We start from the raw sequence: 26,051 nt of genomic DNA, 5'->3' as shown, positions 1-26,051 counted from the left end.
TCTTCCAACAAATTCCACAATAATAAATATTTAATTACTTTAAATATTCCTGCGGTTAAAATAAATATTAACAAATAATTTGCGTAAAAACGCGTATATGAAACAATGTTTCATCTATCCGTCCCACTGGTGACCCTCAACATAACAAAATGGTAAATGGTACACCTAGTCATACCGTACATGTACATTGTGCAGTATGACACACATGCGAACATCGCATAGCGAATAATACTCCCATCCTTCTTGCGTGCTAGCATTCTGCACGCTGGCGCTCCTGCAAGCGCCGTTCTGCTGTGCGCAACCTTCTTTCCCACACAATCAATAAACTTCTAACCTAAATAACGCTCTCGCGAAGAGTTCGTCCGCGAGTGCGCTGCAGCGCAGTCGAAACCAGCGCAAACAAAACACTTGTGCTCCACAATTTCGTTCATTTCATTTCGTTGCAGTTATAATCCTACGCATTACACGCATTGATGGCTGCTGTCTGTGGAGTGCACCAGGATCGACAGGATGCGACCGTGTGGCGAGTCGCGTTCGCGGATGATGGCGTGCGTGCGCGAGCGCTGGGAATTCGCCGAATGTAAATAAATCACTCGGATTGGCGATACGATGCGAGAGCAACATGGAAGGCGATAAAAACGAGTCCTGCTACACGATTAACAAAGGCGTCGTTCGCAGGGAGCCACCACAATCGTCATCCAAGAGGTAAGTAGGTGAAGAAACCAACAAAGATGACACACAGCTGATTACATTTGTCACACTTCACACATTTATTACAAAATATTGACCAGAAAATACTTTTTGATTGATTACATACAGTCTTTGTCATGTGTTTGTTATTCCAGTGATTATTCCAGTCGTTCAAAGGCAGCCAGTCACGAGGATTTCGCGCAGGCTGAAGAAGGCGCTCTTTATTCGGTCTCACAGCGGGTGCCAACTGTTAGCACCAGTTACTCCAGTCTGTGTGGGGCTACTGAAGGACCTGCGGTGCAGTACGCTGAATGGGAACGTACCACATCGACGGATACAAAGGATACCTCGTCGGTGGCGTCAGAAAAACAAACTACTGGTGAGTAGATAATCCGTTCTGTTGAGTATTATATTAATATGTCATGCTATTATTAATATTATTGACCAGTCATGACTGAAGGTGTAGCAGAAGTAGTAGAGGTCTCCTTACTAGGAGAAACACTTCCCCTTTTTCTTCGGATAGAAGCAAATTGACGTTTAATAAAATTCCTAAATCCCTTATGCCACCATGCGTAAATCAACGGATCTATTAGAGTATTACAAAAACCCAGAATAGCAAAAGGGCTTGCTATTAACACTCGGAGAGTATTCGCCATTTTTTCATTATCGGTTAATACGTAAATTGTACATGCTACAAAGTATGGTCCCCAACTTAGAACGAATGCACCACTTGTAAACATGACCACTTTAATTGCGCGCCATTTGTTGGGACGATTGCGGGTGTCCTCCTGATGGCGAGGGTTACCAACAAACATTCGTAGGTTACCACTTCCGGCTTCTACCGGTGCCACTTTCGGTTGGTTTTGTATTTTTTTGATGTTTTTGAGCGCCTGGTAAAGAATTATTGAGTAGAGAACCACTACCAGAACTAAAGGTACAGCTCCCACTCCAACGGTGAGCACGACCAGGTTTTTTGGCGCGAGGAGGATAAACCAACAGCGGGTACCATTCATGGTATCACCGTGCCATCCTGTCAACGGAAGGAAACCGATAACCAAACCTACAAAAACAATAAAACAAAAAAGTAAATTACATATTGCACCTAATCAGTTATGTGTCATTTCCGCATTTTTTGGAAATTTCCGAGTTTAAATTTCGAATTCTTTTGTTTATGTGAGATATTAAACATGTCAGCACTTATGCCGCTCGTCAATCATCAAGTTGTTTGAGTTCTTGTGCTAGAAAACAGGATTTGCTCGTAATCTGCGTTTTAACATTGAAACACATTTTACGATGGACGGACTAGCGCATAAATTGTGTCTAATTTTACGTCGTGTTTACAGTGGTAACCTCTAAATAATCGTAAATAGAAGGCGTGCCGAGTGTTAAATTTTTTTAGAACTCACCTATAATCCATGTAAATCCTATTGCGACGCGTACACGGCTCGGGTAGATCCACTTTTGGTATTTTAATCCGTGAACGATATAGAGAAATCTGTCGATTGCAATTAGACCCACTGAGTAGACGGATACAAGAGTGCTGGAGACAATCATTCCGATTTGTAGACAACAGATATTGTGCTCGCGGTATTCTTTGGGGTAAATTTGGCCGAAAACTGTGGTTAATGCTGTTAGTAAATCAGACATGGCGACGTTTCCGAGGAGAATGTAGGTGGTTTTGGGCATTTGTCCTATGAATAACATTAAAATAATGATTTTAATGCATAAAAATTATAAAATTTGTGAATATTATTACCTTTTTTCAATATTAATCCACTTGATATCACAACAGCTAAATTTAACACAATCGCCAAGGAACCAACCGCTGGTATGGCGTAATCGTACGCGTTTAATGTTCGCGAATAAGTTTTGTTTTTGGTGGCATTCGCAGCAAAAGTCATTGCAAATGTTTGAAATGTCGTGGTACTGCCCAGGGCAGTCGTTGGGTAACTAGTATGATCCATTTCCGAAGTTATTTCCATGTTGTCTTTTTAAAAATGTTAAGAATTTTACAAAAATAACTCACAAATAACTCGGCGTTACGCGAAATATTTCACAACATAATTTATTGTCGAGCAGAGTCGGTAATTTTACACTTAATTTGCGTATCGCGATAATTTAACAATATGTTAATCGCTTGGTGAACGCTCATCGACTGAAGCGGCAAGCGAGAAAAACGTATAGTTATTGTAATCAGAGACTAACCGCGACTAAACGGACGCCGCATGAGTGAAAACGCATCGAAAACTGGAAACGGCAAATACCAAACACCAAAATGGAATCACCAACCAAGCAACCTGTTTATCCTGTCAGACATTTATTGCTTTAACGCTTTCAAACATTTTTAATACTTTTGTTTCGCTGGGAATTGTTCTTTTAATTTCATTACGGGATTCCCAACTTGCACGCATCAATCATTGATTGTATATTTGTATTTTTATTCCGGAACGTATACAGTTATATTAAGAATGTGCCACTAATTATTTAAAGTGACAATAAAATGTGCCATTCTTACTTTGTATGTACATTCTATGCTAACTATATTCTAAATACACAAAAGACGAGACAGGTATTTATAAACAAGTAAAGACACTCTGCAAACAATCAATGTTTTATATTTTTCGCGAAGTGGTTTCACGGAAGTTCAAAATTTTACTTTACGACTCATAAAAAATGTTTTTAGGTACTTTTAAAGGTTTAGTGTTTCGCAGTCATTAACCCCTAGTGATCGGTCAAGAGCTTTGGGCTTTCGCCTGATTTACCTGTCCGAATACGCAAATAATTTACAAATGCCGCAGCATCGCTGCTCCGGCAAGCTTTGGATTTTCTATGATTTATAGATTAGCGCTGGCTGGGTTTTGCGCTTGCATAAATAATAAGCCCAGGCAGGGGTAGGGTTGCACGGATTGGCCAGTATCATCTCTGAGCATTATCAGAGTATTAGGGTTATTTCACTATTTGCCTAATTACTCACACGCCGGCGACAAATTTGCCCTAATCAGAATACTTTGAGGTCAGACCGGATTATTTGGTCGGGAAAAATAATCATGCAAGTAATTCACAATAAAATGACATTTTTATGTGTTTTACGCGGTGATATGATAAAAAATTTGCTGTATTTTGATATAATCATTGGTATACACAGAAAAATTATGCGCAAAATGAAGCAAATACAATAAATACTTGTTATCAGGCGAATGTTGTTTGGTATTAATAGAGGTGAGGCTGAAGAGACAGTCTGCACGTGCTGTCATTGAATCGGAACGGATTTTACTACGCATGATGCTTTTTATCTAATCCATAGAATAATAATCAGTTAAACACTACATGCGAGACCAATATGGTTATAATTAATTAATACTGTTGTTATTCACATTATAAGCCTTCATTTATACAGGAATTTAATAACATTTCTTCTTAATTGCGAAAGAATTTTTAAGGGAATTCGAATTCTTTTATGAATTAATCTTGAGACATGTTTTATTTCAGAAACAAACACGAATTCATCAGGACCGAGTTCAGTGGTCTCCGGTTCGATGTTGCCGCCATTGGAAGCGACGACGGCGACGTTGGGTCCGCTGGTGCCGACTTGTGTGTACATGCACAACGATGTCGCCATCATGCTGGACGTGGAGGATTCTCCAAACGCCTCTGCGGACCATCTTATGATGGCAATCGTCAATTCGGATGAGTTAGGACTCAATAAACAAGTCGCGCTGCAATGTTTTTCTCTATGGATGTCAACGCCATTATTGCAACTTCAGTTGAAGCCTACACATAAACCTTACGATGTGCGGCGAGCTTGGAGAAGTCTTTTGGCGCAATATAGTCATGGGAGTTATCACAAGCAACAACGAGACGAGCCGATTATTTCCTTTCAAAGGAATGTTTTCTTTGCGCAGCATTTAGAAGAGAAAATCAAGTAATATTTAAATTAAAACTTGAAAAATTGTATAATTATGTGATTTCTTTTTAGGGATCAAAAAATCTTAGAATTGTTGTATGAAGAAGCAAGATATAATATTCTAGCTGGAAGATATCCATGTGAAACAGCGCACTATGTAATGCTGGGTGGGATCCAAGCGCGGATTGAGCTGGGCCCATATAATCCGCAGGTGCATTCAACGCACTACTTCCGTGAGGAACAGTGCAAATATTTACCGCCACATGTGCGCAAGAGTCCCACGTGGACGTGGCTGCCGATAAGCTCGAAGAACTCGGCGGAGGTGCGTTTGTTGGAGCAGTTCAAGCGGATACCTATTTCGGCAACGAATCGGAAGCTCATGCGCAAATATTTGGAGTTTTGTTGGTCGCTTCCTTTCTATGGGCAAGTTGAATCAAAACAATGTTAATGTGCATTGTATTAATGGCGGTGTTGTGTTTCTAATTGCAGTTCAGCATTTTTTGAAGGTCAGGTTGAGCAGCCTGTCCGTGGACTGACAAGTTTAATGACTCACCAAGACATTCCAGTAATTGTCGCGATTAATGCCAAAGGCGTTTATGTAATCGACGATATTCAATGCGTGAGTGTTACACACTTTTGTGATACTTTATTTTAGTAATAATTACTCGTTTTGCAGACTGTTTTGGTCGGTTTAAAATACGAAGAAATGAGTTGGGATTTCGCACGGCCTTCGCGAGAGGAAGACCCCAATTGTTTCCCGTGTTTGTTTCTGCAATTTATGGTTGTGGAAAATGGCGCGCGGGTGTCAAAGATTCTTCAGATCTTCTCACGTCAAGCCTCGTTGATGGACACGCTCATTTCAGGGTTTGTGCATCAATTGAAAGAAAAATCTGGCGACGAACACGAGAGGAGTTCAGCGTATCAAATGCCAACCGACACAACAGGTAGGATTTTTTCTATTTTATTAAATCTGGGGTTCTTCACGTTTCGATTATTGCAGATAATAATCAAGTGCAAATAACGCTCGGCAATTTGACGCACAGCACGGCGAATCTTCCGTCGTTGTCAAACAAATTAAGTAAATTAACGCTAGCGACCTTCGACGATGATGGTCACTGCATTGGTCAAATGGGCTCGTGGTCTTTTACGTATTGAAAATAACAAGTATTTGTTACAATTTTTGCAATTTACGATAATACTCACGAATCACCACGAATATCACTAACATTTAGTGTGTACAATTAATTTATTCGTTTGTTGTTGTTTCCTCCATACAAACAATTTTGATGACAAAAAGAAAACGTGTACATTTATACATATTAAAAGTAATAATTAAGTTTGATAATAAAAATTATTGCTGTTTCTGTGCCTTGGTGCCAGTCTTCTTCGAAGCGCCAGTGTTTTGGGGTTTGTCAAACCGTGAGTTCTTGTGATGCTTGCGTTTTTTAAGCACTTGTAGTTTGGGATGCATGTCAAGAAATCTTAATAATGCTTCAACTCTGAAAAATATGCGTTTTTATAATATTTAAATGTTTAAAAATTACAAGGTCATGTTTTGATGTATGTTCGGTTGCCTACAGTGATTCACCGTAACACAAGAAAATATCTAACCTCTGCGGCACCACTTCTTTCCAACGGATCAGCCGCAGGTCCATACAGTGCATCACAAAGTTCGCCTGGTTCAATTCCCGGAAGTATTCCTGTTCCTCTTCGAAGGTAAGATTCTCAACTTCATCATTATACCAATCGCGACGTTTCTTCAAATGCGCTAATTGCTGCGGGAATAAATTTATATCAAAACTTTAAAATTGCGCGGTTGTCGGTTACATACATGCTGGAATTGTTGCTGCAGGCGGTTGGCGCGCTTTAGGAGCATTTCTTGGAACTCGCGTAAACATTCGTTACGCACACGCAGGGCTTGTTGATACGTTAACACCTCTTCGAGCCCTTCGCGTACGATATACGGCCGAATGTAATCTAACTCGTCCTCGATTTCACGCTCCTTTTTGGTGCGATCTTCGGATTCCTTCTCGAGCATCAAGCGGCGATTCTCTTTGTTTTGTTCGCGATTGAACAAACCAACATCTAACTTGGGATGTAAAACTTCCAAGGCGCGAACGCGGATAAACTCTGCGATCTAAATTTATTAGTTTGTTAGGTTTAATTCAAGTTTGAGGAAAAAAATATTAAGGATCTTACAGTGTCCTCGACGTGACGCACTTTAATCATGCCTTCTTCTTCGTCCTTGAGTTGCCTTTCTAATAATGCGTAGAGCGTTGAATTTTTCGGTGGTTTCGCACCGATTTCCGCCTGATAACCATAGGTCAATTCCGGCTTATAGGACACCCCTTCGACCATTTCGCTGAGGGGCGGTTTGAGGAATACACGCGTGCTGGCCGTTATCTTCCCCACATCGTAGTGAAACTGCAGGCTGATCTTTCTCGCAACGTAGTCAAACTCGCGAATTGCGATGTCATCAGAAGCGCGTACGTTTTTATTCCGCTCGAATTTTTCCACCATTCGCTTTAAAACAAACACAATTATCGTCGGCTTTGTTTTGGGGCGTCTTCGCGCGACTAGTTTTATTGCCGCCTACTTACTTTTATGATCCTCCGAGGTCCTTCGATAAATCCCGGCGGCGGCTCGCCGCGCTTTGCATACTCCGTTCGTCGGAAGTAGAACAAATCCTCCCTGTTAACGTAGTCCTCCTGCAGGTAGAACAAGTCGTGATTGATGACCTTCAAGCAATCAAAGCGACTCTTGTAGTAGAACTCAATCGTCCGCCATGAGTCAGCCTCATTGTCATGCTTATAAAACGTGTGTTCTTTAACATTGTCTTCACGCCCACGATCAAAATACTCTGTGATTAAAGAAGTAGCGATGTTTTCCGTACGTTTACACCACTTATCACTGCGATTCTTGTATCTCTCCTCGATGGATACCAAATCGGTACAATCCATGTCGGAATATTTAAAGATCTTCATCACCAATCCATCATCTTGCGAATAGGGTGAGAATTGTTCCACGACGGTGCGTTTGTAGACCGTCTTTTTGTGTCCGAGTGGAAAGCGATTGTTGACATCCTGATGCGAGACATTGATCCGCAAACTCCAAGGCTCCGGCATATCCAGATGCTGTTCATCTAGCAGCTGGTTGAGCTCCTGAGCCTCTTCGTCGTCCTCCATTTCCAGTTCACGATTATGAATGCGGTCATGGATGGGCTCACCGGGCAGAATATGCTCCCATTTACTGATGTCGGTGAGGTCGAAGCTGTGATTGCCAATACCAAGCGAATCATCTTGCAGGTTCACCCAGTAGTTGGTGTTGTTCCAGACGCTCTGCACCGAGCAATAGGCGGGTGAGTCTATCGGATGGGCCATGCCGGTGGTGGATTCGATGAAAAATGGTTGTGTGTCTTTTTCCTCGGGTAGTGGCATGATGCATACCCAGCCGTGCAGGCGTCTGCAGTGAAGATCATCATGTGGGGGCGCTTCTTTCTCGAGCAGTTTCTGGCGACGTATTGCTTCTTGTTTTTCCTTCTCGGCGGCGTGTTTTTCGGCGTCTTTCTGCTCCATTGCCATGAGGAACTTGCTGCGCAGATCGCGCGGTGCCTTGAGGACGTATTTTTTATTTTCCTCGACTTTTTCCTCCACGACTTTTTCGACCTCTTTCTCGTCGAAGGGACAGTCGGCGCGGATCATGATGCATTCGGTTACGTCGCGTGCCGCTACGCCGTAGACGCAGAATGCGTTGTAGTTTCGACCCATGAGTAACGAACACAGCGCCGTGGACATTTCAAATGAATGCCCGATCTTTTTCCGGAAAACTACAAACGGTGACAACAGGCGACTTTTCTGTAATAATATATTAGAAATAATTCATTCAGTAATTGTTGCAATTTGTTTTGTTTAATTCACGGAAACGGTTTTATTTACAAAAGTGGGACTCTTTTATATTGTTCCCGGAGTCGCATACACATTTTAAATAAGTTTGACTTTATGCGAGAGCGAGAGAGTGGCGGCTGGCGGCGTGTTTGCGCTGCCACCTGTTGTACTCGCAATTCCTACGTCATTCGACCGACATAATAAAAGTAATAAAACAAACAAGAGAATAAAAGGGAACGTTTTGAACACTATGGGACGCGGGTGGCGACGGCGGCGCATGCCGGTGGTATGAGGGCGGCTGGGTAGGCAAGAGTGGGGGTTTCGGCGGCGGCGGCGGCGTCATCAGAAAAAGGGATTTGAACTTTCGCCGTGTGCTCGAGTGATGTCTGCCGGCCTAGACTAGAGCGGAGACGACTCGAGTATTGAAACTTTCTGTTCTCTATGTATCAACGTAACGGCGCGCAGAAGCGTCGAGTGGGGGGGCGGCGGCGACGACGCAACGAGTTGCTTTGCGTTGAGTGCAAGAGAGAGACGCAGCGGTCGGGAGAGCAGTCGGTATTACTACTGCAGTCAGTCGGCGGCGGCACATTCTTTACAAATTCCCCGGCATATCAGATTTTTATGGACACTTGTTGCGTCCCATTACCTACTGCCCCACATAATTTTCCCGAGTCGACATTCGCGCACATTTTAAACACTCGGAAGTGTTTGAATGTTTTATTTTTGAAAATTGCAATGGTTCTTGCTCCACTGGTCAATTTAGTGATCGACCCATCGACCAGTTGCCGAGGCCGTGACACGGGATAAGTTATTCATCCATTTCAGCCGCCAACGCTGCTGCCGTCGCCGCCGCGACGAATATATGTTTGCGCCGCGTGTCCGTGACACGCGCGAGCGCGGGGGCTGTGTGCATGTGTGTTGTGCGCGGGGGCTGAGAATCCGCCGGCGGCGGCGTCGAGCGAATATTGCCGTGCCTCTGCCGATGGCACACGGCATCTAATCCCCGTTAATGGCCCGGACGCCACCGCCGCCGCCGCCACGCCGTCGTTTCGCTCTCGCACGCCATGATTTAGGGATGACGCAGATCCGCGAGCTAGCCGAACCGAGGGGTCAATAACTATTCTATCCCTCGCGCCTCATACCACCCTAAACCTAAACCTTGCCTTGCCGATTCTAACCGAGTTACCAAGCCAAAGGGAGAGGATATTTCGGGCGCCTCTGAATGAATCTTTAATTCCAGCAGGGTTTATTTTTTCTTTCGTTATGAAATCATCTATTGCATTCGCAACGTTTAATTCGTTAGCTCTCTAGGGGTGGTTGTTTGGTGTTGGGGTGTAAAATTATAACGGACATCATCATCAATTCGCGGTCATTGTTTGCATAGTTGGTGCGCTAATAACGCTGGCGTGCGTGCTGCAATTTTGATCGCTAGTGTGCGCGCCGCGGTGGCGGCAGCCGGTTTCCATGCCCCAGCTCTTAGCTTATTTATGTGGCGGAATTTGGAATTCTATTGTGCGCGCCGATGTCGCAGGAGCGCGCGCGAGCTAGATGAGGCTAGGCCGCGAGGGGGGTGGCAGGTGTGCGCGCGCGAATTCGCCGCCGCTCGGACCGCGCGCGCTTTTGGCAAATGCGCTCGGGGAGCTGTCCGTCCGTGCCGGTGACACATTCGCTAATAAGTTTTGGGGGCACGCACAGTCTCCTCCTGCATCCAATATTCCTCGTTCTAACTCATCCACTGAGTGTTTCAATTTTCCACCAAAAATTGAAATAAATTTCAATAAATTATCATCATAATATTTTATTAATAACACATTGGTTAGTTTATAGTTAGTTTTAGTAAGTTAAAAGTTTATGGGGTTATTTTGTGTATACACCCTGTATGTGGAACACAATCATTCAAGTTGCACACGTGCAATATCTGCGAGCAAGCAAACAAGGCGAGAGCGAGATGGGCAGCGGAGATGCCGGACCGTGGGTTCAATGGGGCGGTGAGGCGGCGCAGGAGCAGCCGAGATGGGGGTGAAAGCACCGCATCGCGCGCGCGGGATCGTGCAAATCAACCCCTAAATTTCGACGCTCACCCCTCGCGGCGTCGCTCGTCGGAATAGTGGTTCGCGCGGAAGCGCGCCCGCTATTATTATGCGGCGGTCGACTATCGCGAAGCCGCTTTTCCCAGAATTCGCTCTGCAGATAAAGCTGGAGGGTGGCCCGCGCGCCCGCCAGCCGCTACCAGCATAAAAGAATCACGGAAAATTTCGCATTATGCGCGCCGATCGACAGCCGCACAATAGAATCTCCCGCGCTTGCATCCCATGAGGGGGTTATTTCTTAATTATCTAATTCCTGATTTTATTCCATTGCAGTTGCCCCGACAGCAGATCCAATCACGAATCTTAATTGGGCCGAGAGTGGTTAAATGTAAGTGAAGCATGTTTTTTGTTTAAATTTTCGCGCATTTTCTTGACTCTCGAATCTCTTAGTCAGCAATCGAAGGGTTGGGTGGGTTCGACTAGTCCGGTGATTTATAGGGTTTAGGGTTCGGGCCAGCGTAGGCGAGAAGGGTGGCGCGGATGGCCGGCGGCAACGACGGCGGCGGCGGCGACGGACGAAGCAATAAGAAGTGCGCACGTACGGCCGGTCCGCCGGCAACCGACCGTTCCACATACATTAGACACCAACACGTACGCGACGCGCGCGCTTGTGCAGCCGCCCCCCGCCGACGCATAAGGATCGCGTCCGAGTCGCGCCCGACACCGTCATCAATTCTGTCGCGTCCCTTCGTGGGTGTGGGTGGAGGAAGGACGAGGACGCGCGTTTCGCACGCGGCATACTAGATGCGGTCTTTTTCTCTCGACGCCGAGCGCGCGGATCGCCGCCGCCGATCTTCGCGCGCATCTGATAGGCACGTAGGGCGAGGGCACCGCGTCGAGGAATAATGAAACTCGATAATGGCCGAGGATCTCGACGTGGACAAAGGAGGGACCGCGATATCGCGTGCGCGCGGACGGACACGTCGAAGTTGTGTTGGAAATTGGACCGGGTGGGTGGGTGGTGGTGGTGGGGGTGTGTGTGTGTGTGTGCGCGCGAAGGGGTGGGTAGGATGCCTGGATGCCAAAGACCCCCCGCGTTCGGCGGCGTGAGCTGCGAGAGGGATATTACGGCCGCGCGCGCTCCGCGCCGTACCGAATCGAAATTACTTTTTCGCTCTTCTTTCACGCGGCGGCGTTTCTTTCTCACCCCCAGCGGGCCTCCCGAGCGCTCGCGCGCCTGCATGCATTCGATTTGGTCGGCGGGTCCGCTCTTTTCGCGTCGCGACAATTACGCGCGAGCGTTTTTCATTGTCGCCAGTCCCCTCGTTCGTTGGTTCGTTCGGTGCGCCAGCCGGGCGACGCGACACGTGAGCAGCGAGGGGGTGGGTGGGCGCGCCGCAGCGTCGTCTCCTCGCCTCCGCAGAACCCTCGCCCACCGCCGCTGCCGCCGGCCGCGTTTTTTTCTATTCCTTTCATTACTCGCGCGCGCCGACGACGTAAACATCTAAAAAGCGAGCGAGTCGAGCACGCGAACGCCGAACGCACCCTCGTTAGACGACTCGCGGGGGTGGTGGGGTGGTGGACGTGTGGGAGGTTCGGACAGAAAGGGTTGTTCAGCTTGCCGATTCAACTGCGCACGTACTTTTGCATTCTTCTTAGTATTTCGCGTGTGACTAAGAAAACGCGCCGCTGCGGCTGCACGTAGCATGTACTTACAAACCCACGCAGCTTTTAACCGCGCACACATACATGAAGCTCACAATTTACCGTTATATAGTAAAACGAATGAGCAGCGTCCCTTTATTACCACGCGGGTTCGGCGTTCGGCGTGCTTGTTGACGATACGACCATGACGTCGAGCGGCGGCTTCTCATCCGAGGCGCGCAATTCGCATCCCCACAACCCCACCTTTCGTGCCGCGCGGTACCATCCCGAAGAACCCAAACCGTGCCGAACCGTGCGCACCACGGATGAATATATGCATGTGATGGTAGTGGTGTAGTGGTGGTGTGCGAGCATAAAACCCTCGCGCGACGAAAACATTCGAGGCAACGCGCGCGCGGCACTTTCGTACACACACATATTGCTGCTCTTCTTGCTTTGCTCGCTCGCCTCTTTTGCCCACCCGCTTCGGCGGCGACGTGTACATAATGTAGAATGTATGCCGGGCCGCGCCGCGCGGCGCTAATGACGCAGACTTGCCGGTCGCATCTGCACCCCATCAATTATTCTTACGTGTATTAATCGCATAATGGACCGGGGCCAGACTATGGGAAAACGACTTCGGCAGGCAGCCCGGGCGGCACATGTGTGCACCACGATAAATGTGTAGCGTACATTAAAGCCATAAATTACCGTATTGCACATATTGATAACCTGCGATCCCGCGACCGACATCGTAAAAAATCAATTTTCAATCGCCGAACACACAAAATACAGCTTAATTAATTTCGTTTTGCATGGAAATAGTTTTATTTTCGCTTTTGGAAATTAATTACACGGCGATTCGTTAATTTACATACATATGACTATGCGCCCCGTGCACGCGTAAATTATCTACGCAGCGCCGCCGCCAACCCGCCTTGTCGCAATCTTGCGTCCGCGGGGAGCTCGCGCGCGCTCGCCCACCCTCTTGCCCATTACCGCGCTCCGCCGCACGGACTAACTACTTGCGCAAACCCACCCACACCCACAGCCGGCTGCCGCCGCCCCTCGCGTCCAACATCCAATATTAAGCAGCCGCCGCGTGTGGGTGGACGACGCGAACGCGTTTCTATGTGTTTGTGTGTGTGTGTGAACGCGCGCAACAAACTTGGGGCCGCGCGCTCGAGCATGCACAGGCAGGAGAAACGCGTTCGCCGGGCCGCGAGTTAGGGTCGCGCCACTAATTAATATTACGTGGAGAGAGCGGCTGCGAGACGACGGACCGGACGCGCGCACACACATACTCGTACACACGCAGCAAAACATACACATGCACACACGATGGCATACTGGTGCGCGACGGCGGCCTAGCCGAGCGAGATTGATTAAATTTCGAGCCGCGCGCGCGAGCGAACGGACCTTGGAAGTGACCATGCGAGAATGCGAAAATATACTCACTTCGCTGGCACTCTGGCGAAGCTGAATTATCGACAGCGGGAGCGGAAAAAAACGAGAAAACGGCCGCGCGGCGCGTTTTTGTTTTGTTTGAAGCGATCGCGCCACGCGGAAAGTTGAAGGCCGCCGTGTGCGGCAGCAGATGAGATTTGGGTTGTTTGGCGGATAGTCAATGTTTCCGGCACGTAGCACACGCACACGTGCACGCATACGTTTGTCGTGCACCACGAAATTATTGCAGCGCGCGACAAACTGGAAACTTTCAACAAAGTTTCGTTGCGTATGCAAATCGCGATGATAATAACAGGTGGACCATAAAACATTTAGTGCGACACGTACGAAAATTATTTAGGTGTATTTTTATTTTCGGGAAGGGTTTTTTAATATTTGTTGCTTAATTTACATTTTTTCGTTAAAATTTTTCGCGATAAATTCAAGCTGGAACACACAGCAGCTCGAGGCGAATAAAGCGCGCGCCGGCTGTGTGGTCGAGTCGGTCGAGTCCGGTCTTTCCTCCGCGCTGCCGCCGCCACCGCCCCCGTTCCTATCTCGCTGCGCCCACTCACACCCACCGCCCTCGCCTTGTCGAAGCGTCAGCGGCGGCAGCGGTTTTCTCGTGCATGTGCACGTCGCTCGGGCGGGCATAAAACGCGTGGAAACACGCCGGGGACGCCGGCTCCAGAATTAGCCGCGCGGCCTCGTCGCCACCGCCGCCGCCGCCAGCACCGCCGTTGCCGGCGACGTGTGCTCGCGCGCGCGGCGCGCGTGAACGAACAAAGGATTTTCATCCGAAGCCCACCCCACGGATTGCGTCTCACCCAGGCCCAAAATCGATAGATACCAACTTTGAAATGCTTTCCCAAAAAAGTGTTCATATTTTTTTGTCTCGGCCAACACTCGCGGTTTAATTAAAATTAAAAAAATAAAAAGTTACACTTTTGTAAGTTGTAGAATTCAAGATCAAGACTTTTCTGTGAATGATAGCAGCAGGGTCTTTATTCAGTTTGTGGGCGCATAAAAAGGGAAAACAAACAATAGTGAACTTGGCAGTGACCCAATTAGAAAATTCTTCACGACCTTTTTCTACAACCACCCCCCTCTTGCAGCCGTCGACGGGAGTTTTGTGTGTGGGAGCGCATTATACCCGCGCCACGAGGACGTGTTACTCAACGTAACTCTCTCTCTCATGCTGGCTTGTGGTAACGGCGGCGGCGGCGGCGGCGGTAGACTACTCGCTTGTATAATAAATTCATAATTCAGTCTGCCCCCGGTCTACTACGCAGTCTACGTAAGTACAGTACCTACTTACACACGCGCATAGCGTCCGTGTGGCAAAAGTGCAAACATCATCATCGTTTCTCTGTCTCTTGCGTTTCACGCCAAACATTTCACAACAATTCACTCATTGTACATTGTAAATTGTAAATTTGCTTTGTGTGGGGAAATCGTAAAAGTTTTTCCACTAATTTACAATGAATTCAAGTCAATTAATTGAGATTAGATGTGGTTTTTTTGGTGGTGGTTGTATTGAATTGTGTTTGTGGGTAAAGTTTCTAAATGTTTTGTGTGGTTGCATACCATTTGTGAGGGGAACACACAACACAAGTAGCTTTATTACGTTGTTCGGCTTTATTTTATACCGTTCTATATATAATTTGTACGAGATTTTCACTTTACAACCCACCGTTCAACGCTCGACATATCTTTATCGTCGTGATAAGTGAAAATTTCCCAAAATCATAATAATTTTCTCCAAAATGTTGGCAACTTTGGTTTGATACTTGTCGATTTTATTTTTTGAGGTGCAATTTTTGGTCCACAGAGTTTTTGGGTCGAGCAATTCTCAATCGGCCGAAATACGCTCGAACACAATGGTCCCTTTTTCCTTTATACCTGATTAACCAGATACGCGCGCGCGCGCGCGGGCCCCAGCGAATGAATCATCCGGTAAATATTTTATGCGCACGTCCATTCGGCGGACGACCCTCGGCTTGCTGCTGCAAGCTTGCGCGCGGGGCGGCGGCGTCCGGTGGGGTGAGAGAGGCGAGCAGCGCGCCCGCCGCGCGCGCTATTCCGAAACGCCGATTCCAATTAGCGATCGCTCGGCGCACACTGATTTAGGACGGCGCTGGACGCCGGACCTGCACACGTTACTTCAATTAGACACAATGCAGGTATATATCTAACGTTGGGATTATGGCGGCGTGCGAGGCTACGACGCGCCGACGGCGGTCGGCTGATTGATTATCTATTCGCTGATTGAAATTAATAATCAACTCCGGATGGACGCTGCCGTTGCGTATTCGGTAGCCGGGTGAAAATATTGATATAACAGCGTGAAATTGACGTTTGAATAAGATATTAGATAGTTTTTATTGTTGGAAAAATAAAGTTGAGGTGAAATTTTGTGTTTGTGGGTTGGTCGCTTGTTGTGCGATGGTCGCCAGGTATACTCGTACTACGAAGCCGTGAGATATTGTTGCTTGAATTTTTGGCTGATTTTATCTTTTGGGGTAATGTCTAAATTTTTTTGTGTTAGCCAGTATTGGCGGCGGTGGCGTGGCAGACGCGCGTCTTCTTTGTTTCGACGCGTTTGCAACGACCCGCCGCGTCGCGCCTGTCTCCTCCGCACACCCCGCGACGAAAGGACGCCGCCGATTTCGCCATCGGCTGCCGGCGGGCGAACCGTTACGCTCTGTGTTGTAATCTGCCGGCGTCGCGTGTGTGCGTGTGCTCTGCTGCTGCTGGATGGCGTGTTGTCGAGCGAGAAAAAGGTTCCGAGGGGAGGCGGGCGGCGCGCGCTCGGCCGCCGCGGATCGTGTAATATACGAGAGCAGATGCCGTCGCGCGGCGCGCGCGAGAGAGGAAAGAGGGGCCCTTCTCGCGTTTCGAACGCGCCGCGCTCTCGCCTCCCCCTCGGGCGCCCCCTCGTTCCACTTTCGCGTCACGCACGCAGGCAGGCAGGCAGGCAGGATGGCCGCCCAAACCCTCCTCCTCGCCCGTCGCCCCCGCATGCCGCGGCCGTAACGACGCCGAAGGTTCGCGGATCGCGCGCGCCGCGCTTCTCATTCTGCCCCCGCTCGCGCGCGAACCCAAACTCCTCTTGCACACTCTCACACGCACGCACTTAGACATTCACTGCGCGCCGACGAGGAGAATTCATGCGAGGCGCGTTAGTCGCGTTCGTCGTACTCTCGTACACGTGACGATCGCTTAGCTTGGCGCCGTTTTCTTCGGCGTGACCCTCCCAAACTACTCGCGCCACCCGCGCGCACCACCCTCGCGCCAAGACGCGCTCATCGAATAATTTCGCGCGGAGCTCGAGATATTCCTTTCCCTTGGCTCTACTCGCTTAATATATCGAGTGTTGCGATATTCATCCAGTAACCAATTTAATAAAATCACTTTTTTGATTATTTAATTCAATACTGCGCTTTTCTATTTATAAATGAAAATATGCATGTATAGATTGTATGGGTGTAGGGTGGCTGTGTGCGCTCGCATGGTCTAGGGTAGTTTTTTCTCGTTTGGCGAAATTTTCGCCGCGCGTAATAATAAAAGCGCGCGTCGGCAGCGACGCGGTCGAGCGGAGACCCTTGTCAAGTCGTCGTTCGGGCTGCTGGGCTGGTGCTGCTGCACGTGTGTATCGCGCGCGCGAATGTGTGCGTGTCGGTCCTAGGGGTGGACGGATATCGGTGGCATTTCCGGCGAGAGAACGTAGTAGGTACTTCTTGCAAACCGCGCGCGAGAGAGGCCCAAGTGGGTCCGCGACAGCTGCCGCTGCGGGTATACACACACACTCACATCCGCAAGAGGCACACACAAATTCATTCTCATGCATGCAACGCGCAGCAAGGTTTCGGAATTTTAGCCGAAATTTAGCGATACTGTGTGTCGCCCCATGAGAGGGTGGTCGCGGATGGTCGTCGTCCGTCGTCTATTGTTTGAGGGTTCGCAGTGCAGTGCACAACCCCTTATCTCTGCCACCTTGCAAGGCGAAAATCTCTTCTGTAGGAAGGGTGGTTGTGTTGCTGGCGTTGCCTCAAAAACCATAATTTACTATATACGACAACTACGCATCTTATACTCCTCGGGTGTGTACGTAACACGCGTAGGGATGCTGTGAAAGGACGCAGCATGCCGCCCAGCAACGTCCTTCGAACTTAATTAATTTAATTAATTTCGAAATTCCGCAATTTATTTACAATTAAAAGTTTCGCCGCGTAAACTTCCCCGAAACGGCGCTGCGCCTCTGCTGCCCCGGCCACGCGTTGAAATTGCTTTCATCTTATTTATCTTGCAGGACTATACCTAGGACCTAGGTGCGACGCATGTAGAGAGTGAAAAAATGATGCAAACACGAAGCATGGATTAGGCAAACGCACACATGTATGCGGATTGGAGAAAAAAGAGCATGAAAATTTAGCCGCGCGCCGAAATTCTAAAACCCCGAGCGCACCACGACTGATTGATTGGAGGGTGGGTTGACTGTATGTATTATGGAAGATCGATGGCGCGCTATATACGGCCGCCCGAGGGTCGCGACGCGATTTCGTAGTTTCGCGTCCGTCCTCGACAGGGACGGGGTGGCTGTTGGTGGCCATGCCTCGGTTCTCTGGGAGGATGGTTGGGCGAGCTGGAACGGCCGCCGCCGCTGCCGCTGCCACCGCCGAGCAGGCGATATATATTCACGGGGTTTCCGATATCTGCACGCGGGTGCGCGCGTGTGGGTGTCTCTCATCTTTGCGCGGCCGCCGCTGGTGTGTGTAGGTGTGTGCGAATGCGGGCGGCGGTCGAGGGGGCGGCGTGACCGTCGTAATGGATAGACGGACATGTAGTGGACGTGACGTGTATATCACCGCCGCCGCGGCCGCCGGCGTTACAGCCCACCGCACTACGCAAACCCACCCTCTTAACGTATTCGACTAACCCAGCCGCTGCCGCCTCCTCCTCCTCATCCTCATACTCCTCTCTAGCCGCCAGCAGCAGCAGCAGCCGCACACAACCCTTCGTCCGGTCGCAAGCTCGTTTCACCTAGTATCTGGCGCAAACTGGACGGTAAATGCGGCCACCGTCGTCGACGGCGGCGGCGGCGGATGGCGGGATAGTTCAAAGGGATCTCTAGCGCAAACTACCCTGGCGTGTGGCTCCTGGGCGACACAGTGCGACGCGAGCTTTTCGGCGCTATCTTGCGCGTCTGCAATTTGATGTTCTGCTTGGTAACCAGGGCCTCGGATCCGCAGAGTGCTAACCATGACTGATAGAGAGGCGAATTTCTAGCGTGGAGAATTTTACTCTACTCTTGTTGTTGTTGGGTAAATCTTTGTTTTTGGTGGAAATTATTGCGCAGGTCGCGTGATGTAGGCAAAAGAGTTAATTTTATGGCGGTAACTAGAAGATGAACTAATTATTATTGCATCTCCCGAGCGCGCATGCTGCTGGTGTCTGGTTTCTTTGTTTGCTCTCCTTCGGCATTCAATGTTCAATGTTTGGCGTGTTCGGGGGGTGGGCGGTTGGCGGACGGCGTTGGCGTTCGCGTTTCATTATACAAGCGGCATGCTGACAGTAAAACCGAGCGCGCTCGAGTTAAAATAGTGCCGCAACCCTATTGCGGATTTTCGCGTTTTACGTCCCGCGGTGGCGGCGGCAGCGGCAGCGACGACGAAGGCAGGCAGGCAGGCAAGCAGCGTTTGCTGTGCTGCAGCGTTTTAGCGCGCGCGAAGAACGTTTATGCCGTTATTATCCTGGAAGGTTCTAAGTAGGCCTGGCAGGACATCATTCTTCCGGCAATTTCGGCTCTTCCAGCCAGAGGTGGAGGCGGAGGCGGCTGGCGGAGGCACCATGGCACGGCGGCGGCCGGCCTTGATCAATACCCACCGACCTAAACCACCTCACACCAGCGTCGCGCCACGCCGCGCCGCATCCGAACCCACCCCCTCGGCTCGCGCGCGGCCAGCGCGGCGGCGGCGGCAGCGGACGCTGCGACCTGCCTTCGGCCGGCGGGCACGGTTTACGCGCGTCTCCTCGCGCGCTACGTGCTGTACGTGCACGCGCACACGCGCGCCCGAAACATCCGGCGTGTATGTACACGCTGCCGCCCGCGCTCACCGTCGCGCCGGTGTTGGTTAGCGAACGCCGGCGAGTGGGTGGCGGCGGATGGTGTGAGGGCGGCGAAGGACGGCGCGAAACGCGCGGCTGTGTGCGCCAGCAGGGGAGACGCCGACGACGTGGACCCGCGCGCGCGATGCAGGGGTCGAATGCGAAAGGGACGGACTGGGGGGTGGTATGGTGTGGTGTGGTGTGGCAGGCGGGGGGCGACGAGGGGAGACGGCCGCTCGCACACTATCCGCGGCGGCGGCCGCCGCGCCGCGTCGGATGATGATGGCCTTCGCGCGGCGCGGCCGAACGACCCACTCGCGCGTTTCCACTACGTGTGCTCGGGAAATTGCCCGTCCATTCGTTCTCACGAACCTAATATACAGCCGATATCCTTATACACGCACACACAGCAGCGCGGAAAAAAACATTGCGTTGCCACGCCAACCAAAAATCGACCCAAGCGAAACAATATTTCGGCGTCCCACTTGCTGCTTTTTCATGCGGCCGGTTTTCTTGCGATAATCTATTTCGCGCGAAATTCTCTCGCCCGTCTAAACCTTGCTGGTTTTTTTTTTGTTTCAGGCCAGCAATCATCCATCAAGCGCGCTCGATCCGCGAATCCCACCGTCGGAGCGGAGAGACAAACGACGTGTGTTTCCAAAAAGAAGTAAGTAACTGAGAAAAAAATTGTGACAGGTTTACATTCTCGCGCGCGCACAAACATCATCATTCGCATTGTTGTGCCATTTTACGTCGAGGGTTGTGTCTGGCGGGGTTATCTTGCGTAAGGTCAGTAGTATAAAATGCCTTTTAATGCGATTAGATCATCTACTACACCATCTAGCAGATTGCATTCACATAGCGCGCACACTTTACACTCTCGCGCGAACAATCAAAACAGAACATCCGAAACAAAACAAAAGCGAATAAAACACACAACAAAACACAGGGCGCGCGCCCCGACTGAAAACGAGAGTAAAATTGTACGAATGAGCAACTAAAACATGCACATAAAAGCATCCACTTTACCTACTAACACACGCGCATATAAAACTCGACGGCGGCGGCGGCAGCGGCGGTGGTGGCTATGTTTCAGTTTCGAACAGTGAATGGGGGACGATTTAACTCCCATTCGAAACAATTACGCGCAAAAACATGATGATGTAATAAAGTGAACGCGAGTAATTTTCGAATCGTTTTCCTCTGCGCTTCTCTCGCAGTCAAGTGGAAATGAAGGAAAGCGATTACCATTACGAATCATTTTTTCGTCGAGTTTTAAAGACTTTCGAAATGAAGAATGCTCTAGAAAACATAATTTTCACACTTTGTTTGTGTGTGTGGGTGAGCGTACAGTAGCAGGAAAGTTTTTTATTAGTTTAAATTTATGACTGTGCGCCGTAGAGCGGCAGGACCTGTGGATCCTGCCCGTCAGATACAATTTTCATTGCTCATTCATCACAATTTTCAAGTGCGGCGCTAGTTGTGCACGCCGCCGCCGGCGGGGCGAAAACAAACAAATCGTAAAAACTCAACAAACGAGCAAATAAATTCACCCACGCATGATGCGGTAAATAAAAGTTATTCCTCGCTCATTAAATTTACAACGCTGCTGATGATTAATTTAACTTGAATCGTAGTTATCGATGTGAAAATTCGATTAAATTTTCATTCATGTTATTCTCTTCATTCATCCACATCCGTAGTACGCTTACAGGCGTAGTAAAAAGATGAAAGGAGTGAAAACAAGTAAAAAGTATTACTTATACAACGCACACTCGAACGGTCGTATATCGAATAATGTCAGTAATAAGTACCGAGCCAAAGTAGGCGAAGTTTCGCGCCGCGAAGAAGAAGGAGCAAAGAAGAAGAAGTGCAAACGTAAATAGTCGAGTCGAGTGTGAATGTTTATGCGCTTGTATGTGTATGTGTGTTGGTGTGAGTATACGAAGTATGCGCCATTCAGTCGGTTATTGTTCCGTCCGTTACTTTATTACACACCCTTTGCCGGCGTGTGCGCGCGCGAGCGCTCAAGTCGGGTGCGAGAGAGATCCGGAAATAAATCCCAACTACCCACTTTCGAGCGTTTGTTTTTCACTTATTTTCTACTTTCGCGCTTGCTTTATGTGTGTTTTTACGTCTTTTTGCGTCATCGCCGGCATAATCGCTTCAATGAACCGATACAACAATCATTTTCGAACATGTTGGATTAGTTTGTAATTAAAACATTGCGATGTGATTCAGGGGATGATTTTATTACGTTGTACACAAGTCGAGGGGATGAACTCTCGAATCACTTCATTGTAGAAAAGTTTTCGACGAGTTTTACGCGGAAATTCTTTTGGTTTTATCACTTTGTGTGATTTACGCAATTAGTTACAACCGCGAAGGGTTGTTAGTGGTTAATAGGTGATTAATATGGTTAACTAAATCATAATTTTTATTTTAAAGTAGATTTACGCGTAGTTATTTTACAGGTCAAGAGATTAAATTGATAAAGTTGAAAGAATAACATCTGGTGTATGAAAATTGAGTTGTAAACTTTAAATCTACTCGCAGTCCGCTGGTTGGCGTGTAATTGTGTTAATCCCAGCTATAATCCTGTTGACTCCCTACCCCCGGAACGGTTTAATTGTCATTATTGTCTACTTTCACCACAAAAACACCTAATTTTCGACGCATTCAAATTGAATTCACTGAAATATACCTGAAAAGGGATTAGAAAAGGATAATCGGGGCAATAAAATAACTTCATCTCGTAATTAGAAACATATTTAATGAATGTAAACGAAGATAAGTTTGAAAGTGTTATGACTCTTTGTTTTTATACAGAAAAATATCAATTTTTGCTTCAAATATTTCACATTCGACTGCAATTGTGTGTGTTTACTCACATATAATATTATTTATGTAAAAGTGATGTGCAAGACTTTCGGTAATTCGTTTTTTTTTTTCGTCTCTCCAAAAAGTTTTAAAAATACAAAGTCACGTGCCTTCATAGATTTTTTATTTCGCGCTTATCTTGCTTCACAATTTTGATTTACTTCCGAATCTTTCGCTTTACATCGTCGTCATTCTTATATGAAAACTTCACTGAACAAATAACAAATTTTACAATTTTTTTTAATGCGTTCAAAACTAAATATATAGGACTATCAAAAATGACTAAATAGTTAATTATAGTTAACTGTACAATTTTTTTTATCATTTCCTTTCGTGTTCAATTCACATGATTTGCAGCAACGTCTAAAAATTTGTGCTGCTTTAATTTAATAGTAATACAGATTTTTTCTTGTTTTGTTAACAAAGTGTTTTGTGATTAGTGTGTGTGTGTGGAAAATAAGCACAAACATTTGGTTGCATTTCATAAAATTCTCTTTGCAATCGTCAGTTTAAGTAACAAGTATATTTACAATAGTGTGTCGTTTTGCAAAGAGGCTACACAATTATAGGAAAAATTTAATTATATTTACATAAAAATTGGACAAAAATTGGTTTGAAAATAATTTACAAAGCGTGATCGGGGTATAATTATATAATAATACTTTGGCATCGGGTGTGTCAATCCGTATGCGGTTCATTAAACATAAAATATGAGATCAATATTAGTGTTTTCAATCAAAATATAATCAGTCGGAAAATTAACTCTAGCGCGGCGCACAACCTGCGAAACGCAATCAGCGAAAAGTGCGCGCGAGATTATGACCGCGATGTTAATCAAATAATTCGCGCTCGGTTTGCGATAATTATTATTTGGCACTCTAATACAATCTATTCGATAATAATGATAAGTAATCGGTATGGTACAAATGACTAAAAAGTGTTTTGTCAGTCACAGTCGCGGGCATTCGCATCGAGTGAATTATTTTCTGCTTTTTTTTGGTAACACTGGCATTCGAAGGATGAAATTTACTTTTTAAATCTTTACAAATCGTCGGATATCGAATTAGCAAATAGAATTTTACATAGACTACATAAAAAACGCTTCAACTATTTATATATGTGATTTTTTCAATTCTTTTCGCCATTTTCTCACCTCCGTTTGTCGAAACGCGTGATTTTACTAATAATATTTATTAAATTACGAATTTGGTTTGAGCTGTACACAAGCCTTCATTGGAGAAATTGAATATCAAGTCGTCGTCGTCGGCGGTGGTGGTGGTGGTTTATTTCCGACGGACTTTTGTCTTTTGCACGTCGCCGTTCTTGCGATCCGCGCCGGTCTTAATGTTGTTGATCAACCCGCGGAACTGCATGATTTGCATAGCGGTGACTGATGGTTCGCTGCAGCACTCTAGCCATTTGAGGAACTTCTCGCCGTGCTCGATCGCCTCGGTTTGCGAGAGATCGTCGCCGGCGTCTTTGCCGCCGTTGCAATTGGTCTGCTGGACGTTGTTGTTGTTCAGCAGAAGGTTGTCCAATACGGCGCGCGCTTTATTCGTATTACTCTGTGGTTTCTCACCCTGTGTCTCGGCCTTGTTCTGATTCTCGGCGTTATCCGCGCTCGCCGACGGTTCGGCAGCTTTGGGCGACTCGGCGGACTTGGCCTCCTTGGCTTCCTTTGTCAACTGCTGGTAGAGGATCGCCTGCGCGTTCTGTTGCGGTTGTAATTGTTGGGATGCTGCTTGTTGCTGTTGCTGGTGTTGTTGTTGGAGTTGTTGGGCTGCTTGCGTGTACTGCTTGTACCACTTCCAGAACCAGGAGCTGTTTTGGTCCGTCGTTGAGCTGGTGGGCGGCAGCGTCATGGAACTGCTTGTGTTTGAGGTGGATGATGGAAGATTACCAAGCAGATTGGTACCTTGGTTGAATCCGAGCATCTGATGGGTTTTGAGCCAGTACCAGACGGAATCCTCAACGGATTTCTGCGAGTCCAATTTCGGGAGGTCGAGACCATTGAGTTTGCTGCTACTGCTGGTGGTGGAGTCTTTGTTGAAGGTGGTAAGCAGGTTGTTCGAGGAGGTGATCACATTTGAGCTGGTGTCGGCTGCGGCGATCTTTTTCTTGGATGAACTCGCCGCTGCCGTACTCGTCGCTTGCTGGAGCAGCAAATTATTCCATTGGCTGAGCAGGCCAATGTTGGAGGTGAGATCAGCGAGCGAATTTCCCGCCGAGTACATTTCCGGCCGATTCAGGCCCAACTCCACGCTGATGCGAGCCAATTCGGCGCGATTGCGCTCACGTTCGCTGAGCATCTTTGAGGTGCTATCACTTTTTAGATTAATTGGTTTATCCAACCCGTCGACACTCTTGAGGCTCAGATTGAAGGGGGTGTCCATATCGGAGAGCTTGATTTTCTTCTCTTTGGGCTCGTAGAGCATGTGCATGGAGTCGTCGGTGTCCGGCGATGATTGCCGTGAAATGTAGGAGATCTTCTCTTCGTTCTTGCACCAGCCGCGAAGGGTTGATTCGGGCACACCAATATCGCGCGCGACCGACGCTTTACTTTCGCCGTCGTGCACACGTCTGATCGCCTCGAGTTTCTCGTGTGCAGTCAGCGAGCGCAGCGGGCGCTTGCCTGCCTTCGTCGACAGCATCATCGTCTCAACACAACATGCACCGAACTGAAGACGGTAGCACAGTAGCACAGGGGCACACAACCACGTGCACCGCCGCGGTGTATACAATTGCGGCCGGTGGTGGTGGTGGTGGGAGAAGCCGCGCGGATGTACACGCACTCGGTGCGAGCGCAGTCGCGGGTATCCGATCCGTTGGAAAACAACACAAACTGCGGCGGCGGCAGCTGATTAATTCAACCACGTTGTGGTTTGTTTGTTTATGCCGCGCGCAGCAGATGAGATTTCGATTTCCACTTTTCCTCTCAGCAGAGCGGGAGCGCGTGCGCCCGGCTAGTTGCAAAGTTTTCCACGAGTTATTAAAACTCGTAAAGTCAGTAGTAGTATCGCAACGGCACGCGTGGGCGGACGCAACAGGACGACGACGACGACGACAAGAAGATGTACACACACATACACTTGTCTCACTCACTTAAAACTTCAGTCAGCACTCACTCACACGCGCGGTGAAAAGTTTTTGTTTGCGTTTATGAATGAATATCAGCAGCGAGCGCGCGCGCATTTGAATCGCGTTTGTTGTTGTGTGTCTCTCGCTGCGACGGCGGGTGGTGGTGCGCACCGTCGGAGGGTTTCTTGCGAACTGGTGGTCAGTTCCTTTGTCCAGTCGATCAATACTACGTGTGCGACGGACGGCGGACGGCTGGCGGAGAGTCGCGAGAGAGCGGAGGAAGGCGCGCGACCGGCCGGCTAGAGAGCAGCGTGTGGAGTGTGCGAGAGCGCGCGGCCGCGGCGCCGCGAAAGCCGGAGGGTTCGCGAGTCCCCGCGTGACGGCTTG

General features: G+C 48.2%; 4 protein-coding genes across 4 annotated transcripts in view; 1 reads left to right on the top strand and 3 right to left on the bottom strand.

Moving 5' to 3' along the window:
* Positions 1–237: 237 nt before the first annotated feature.
* Bili (FERM domain-containing protein 8 Bili) lies at positions 238–5,945 on the top strand. The gene is made up of 7 exons (XM_065310828.1): positions 238–705; positions 846–1,069; positions 4,180–4,612; positions 4,667–5,017; positions 5,084–5,213; positions 5,271–5,538; positions 5,595–5,945. The coding sequence occupies exons 1-7, from the start codon at positions 623–625 to the stop codon at positions 5,747–5,749; spliced, it is 1,644 nt and encodes a 547-aa protein (XP_065166900.1). The 5' UTR covers positions 238–622; the 3' UTR covers positions 5,750–5,945.
* Positions 747–2,906, bottom strand: LOC135798106 (glucose-dependent insulinotropic receptor-like). Its single transcript, XM_065310831.1, has 3 exons — positions 2,447–2,906; positions 2,097–2,381; positions 747–1,750 (listed from the first exon to the last, which is right to left on the bottom strand). Exons 1-3 carry the CDS (start codon positions 2,670–2,672, stop codon positions 1,128–1,130), a joined length of 1,134 nt encoding a protein of 377 aa, XP_065166903.1. The 5' UTR covers positions 2,673–2,906; the 3' UTR covers positions 747–1,127.
* lobo (lost boys) overlaps positions 5,822–26,051 on the bottom strand; it is a 31,788-nt gene continuing 11,558 nt past the window's right edge. Inside the window, exons 3-7 of the mRNA XM_065310827.1 lie at positions 7,195–8,448; positions 6,794–7,117; positions 6,426–6,731; positions 6,206–6,369; positions 5,822–6,093 (exon numbers count right to left, since the gene is read on the bottom strand). Coding sequence (XP_065166899.1) covers positions 5,946–6,093; positions 6,206–6,369; positions 6,426–6,731; positions 6,794–7,117; positions 7,195–8,448 — 2,196 coding nt within the window. The 3' untranslated portion in view covers positions 5,822–5,945. The remainder of the gene's footprint in view (positions 6,094–6,205; positions 6,370–6,425; positions 6,732–6,793; positions 7,118–7,194; positions 8,449–26,051) is intronic.
* Positions 22,463–26,015, bottom strand: dan (protein distal antenna). Its single transcript, XM_065310830.1, has one exon. It carries the CDS (start codon positions 25,238–25,240, stop codon positions 23,870–23,872), a length of 1,371 nt encoding a protein of 456 aa, XP_065166902.1. The 5' UTR covers positions 25,241–26,015; the 3' UTR covers positions 22,463–23,869.

Source organism: Atheta coriaria, unplaced genomic scaffold, assembly GCF_025399875.1.
Source record: "Atheta coriaria isolate IRGN ID8LTWV9N9 unplaced genomic scaffold, Caltech_Dcor_3.1 hic_scaffold_9_pilon, whole genome shotgun sequence".
Classification (NCBI taxonomy): domain Eukaryota; kingdom Metazoa; phylum Arthropoda; class Insecta; order Coleoptera; family Staphylinidae; genus Dalotia; species Dalotia coriaria.
Note: the sequence above shows the minus strand (reverse complement) of the source record. Positions and strands in the feature narration are given on the sequence as shown.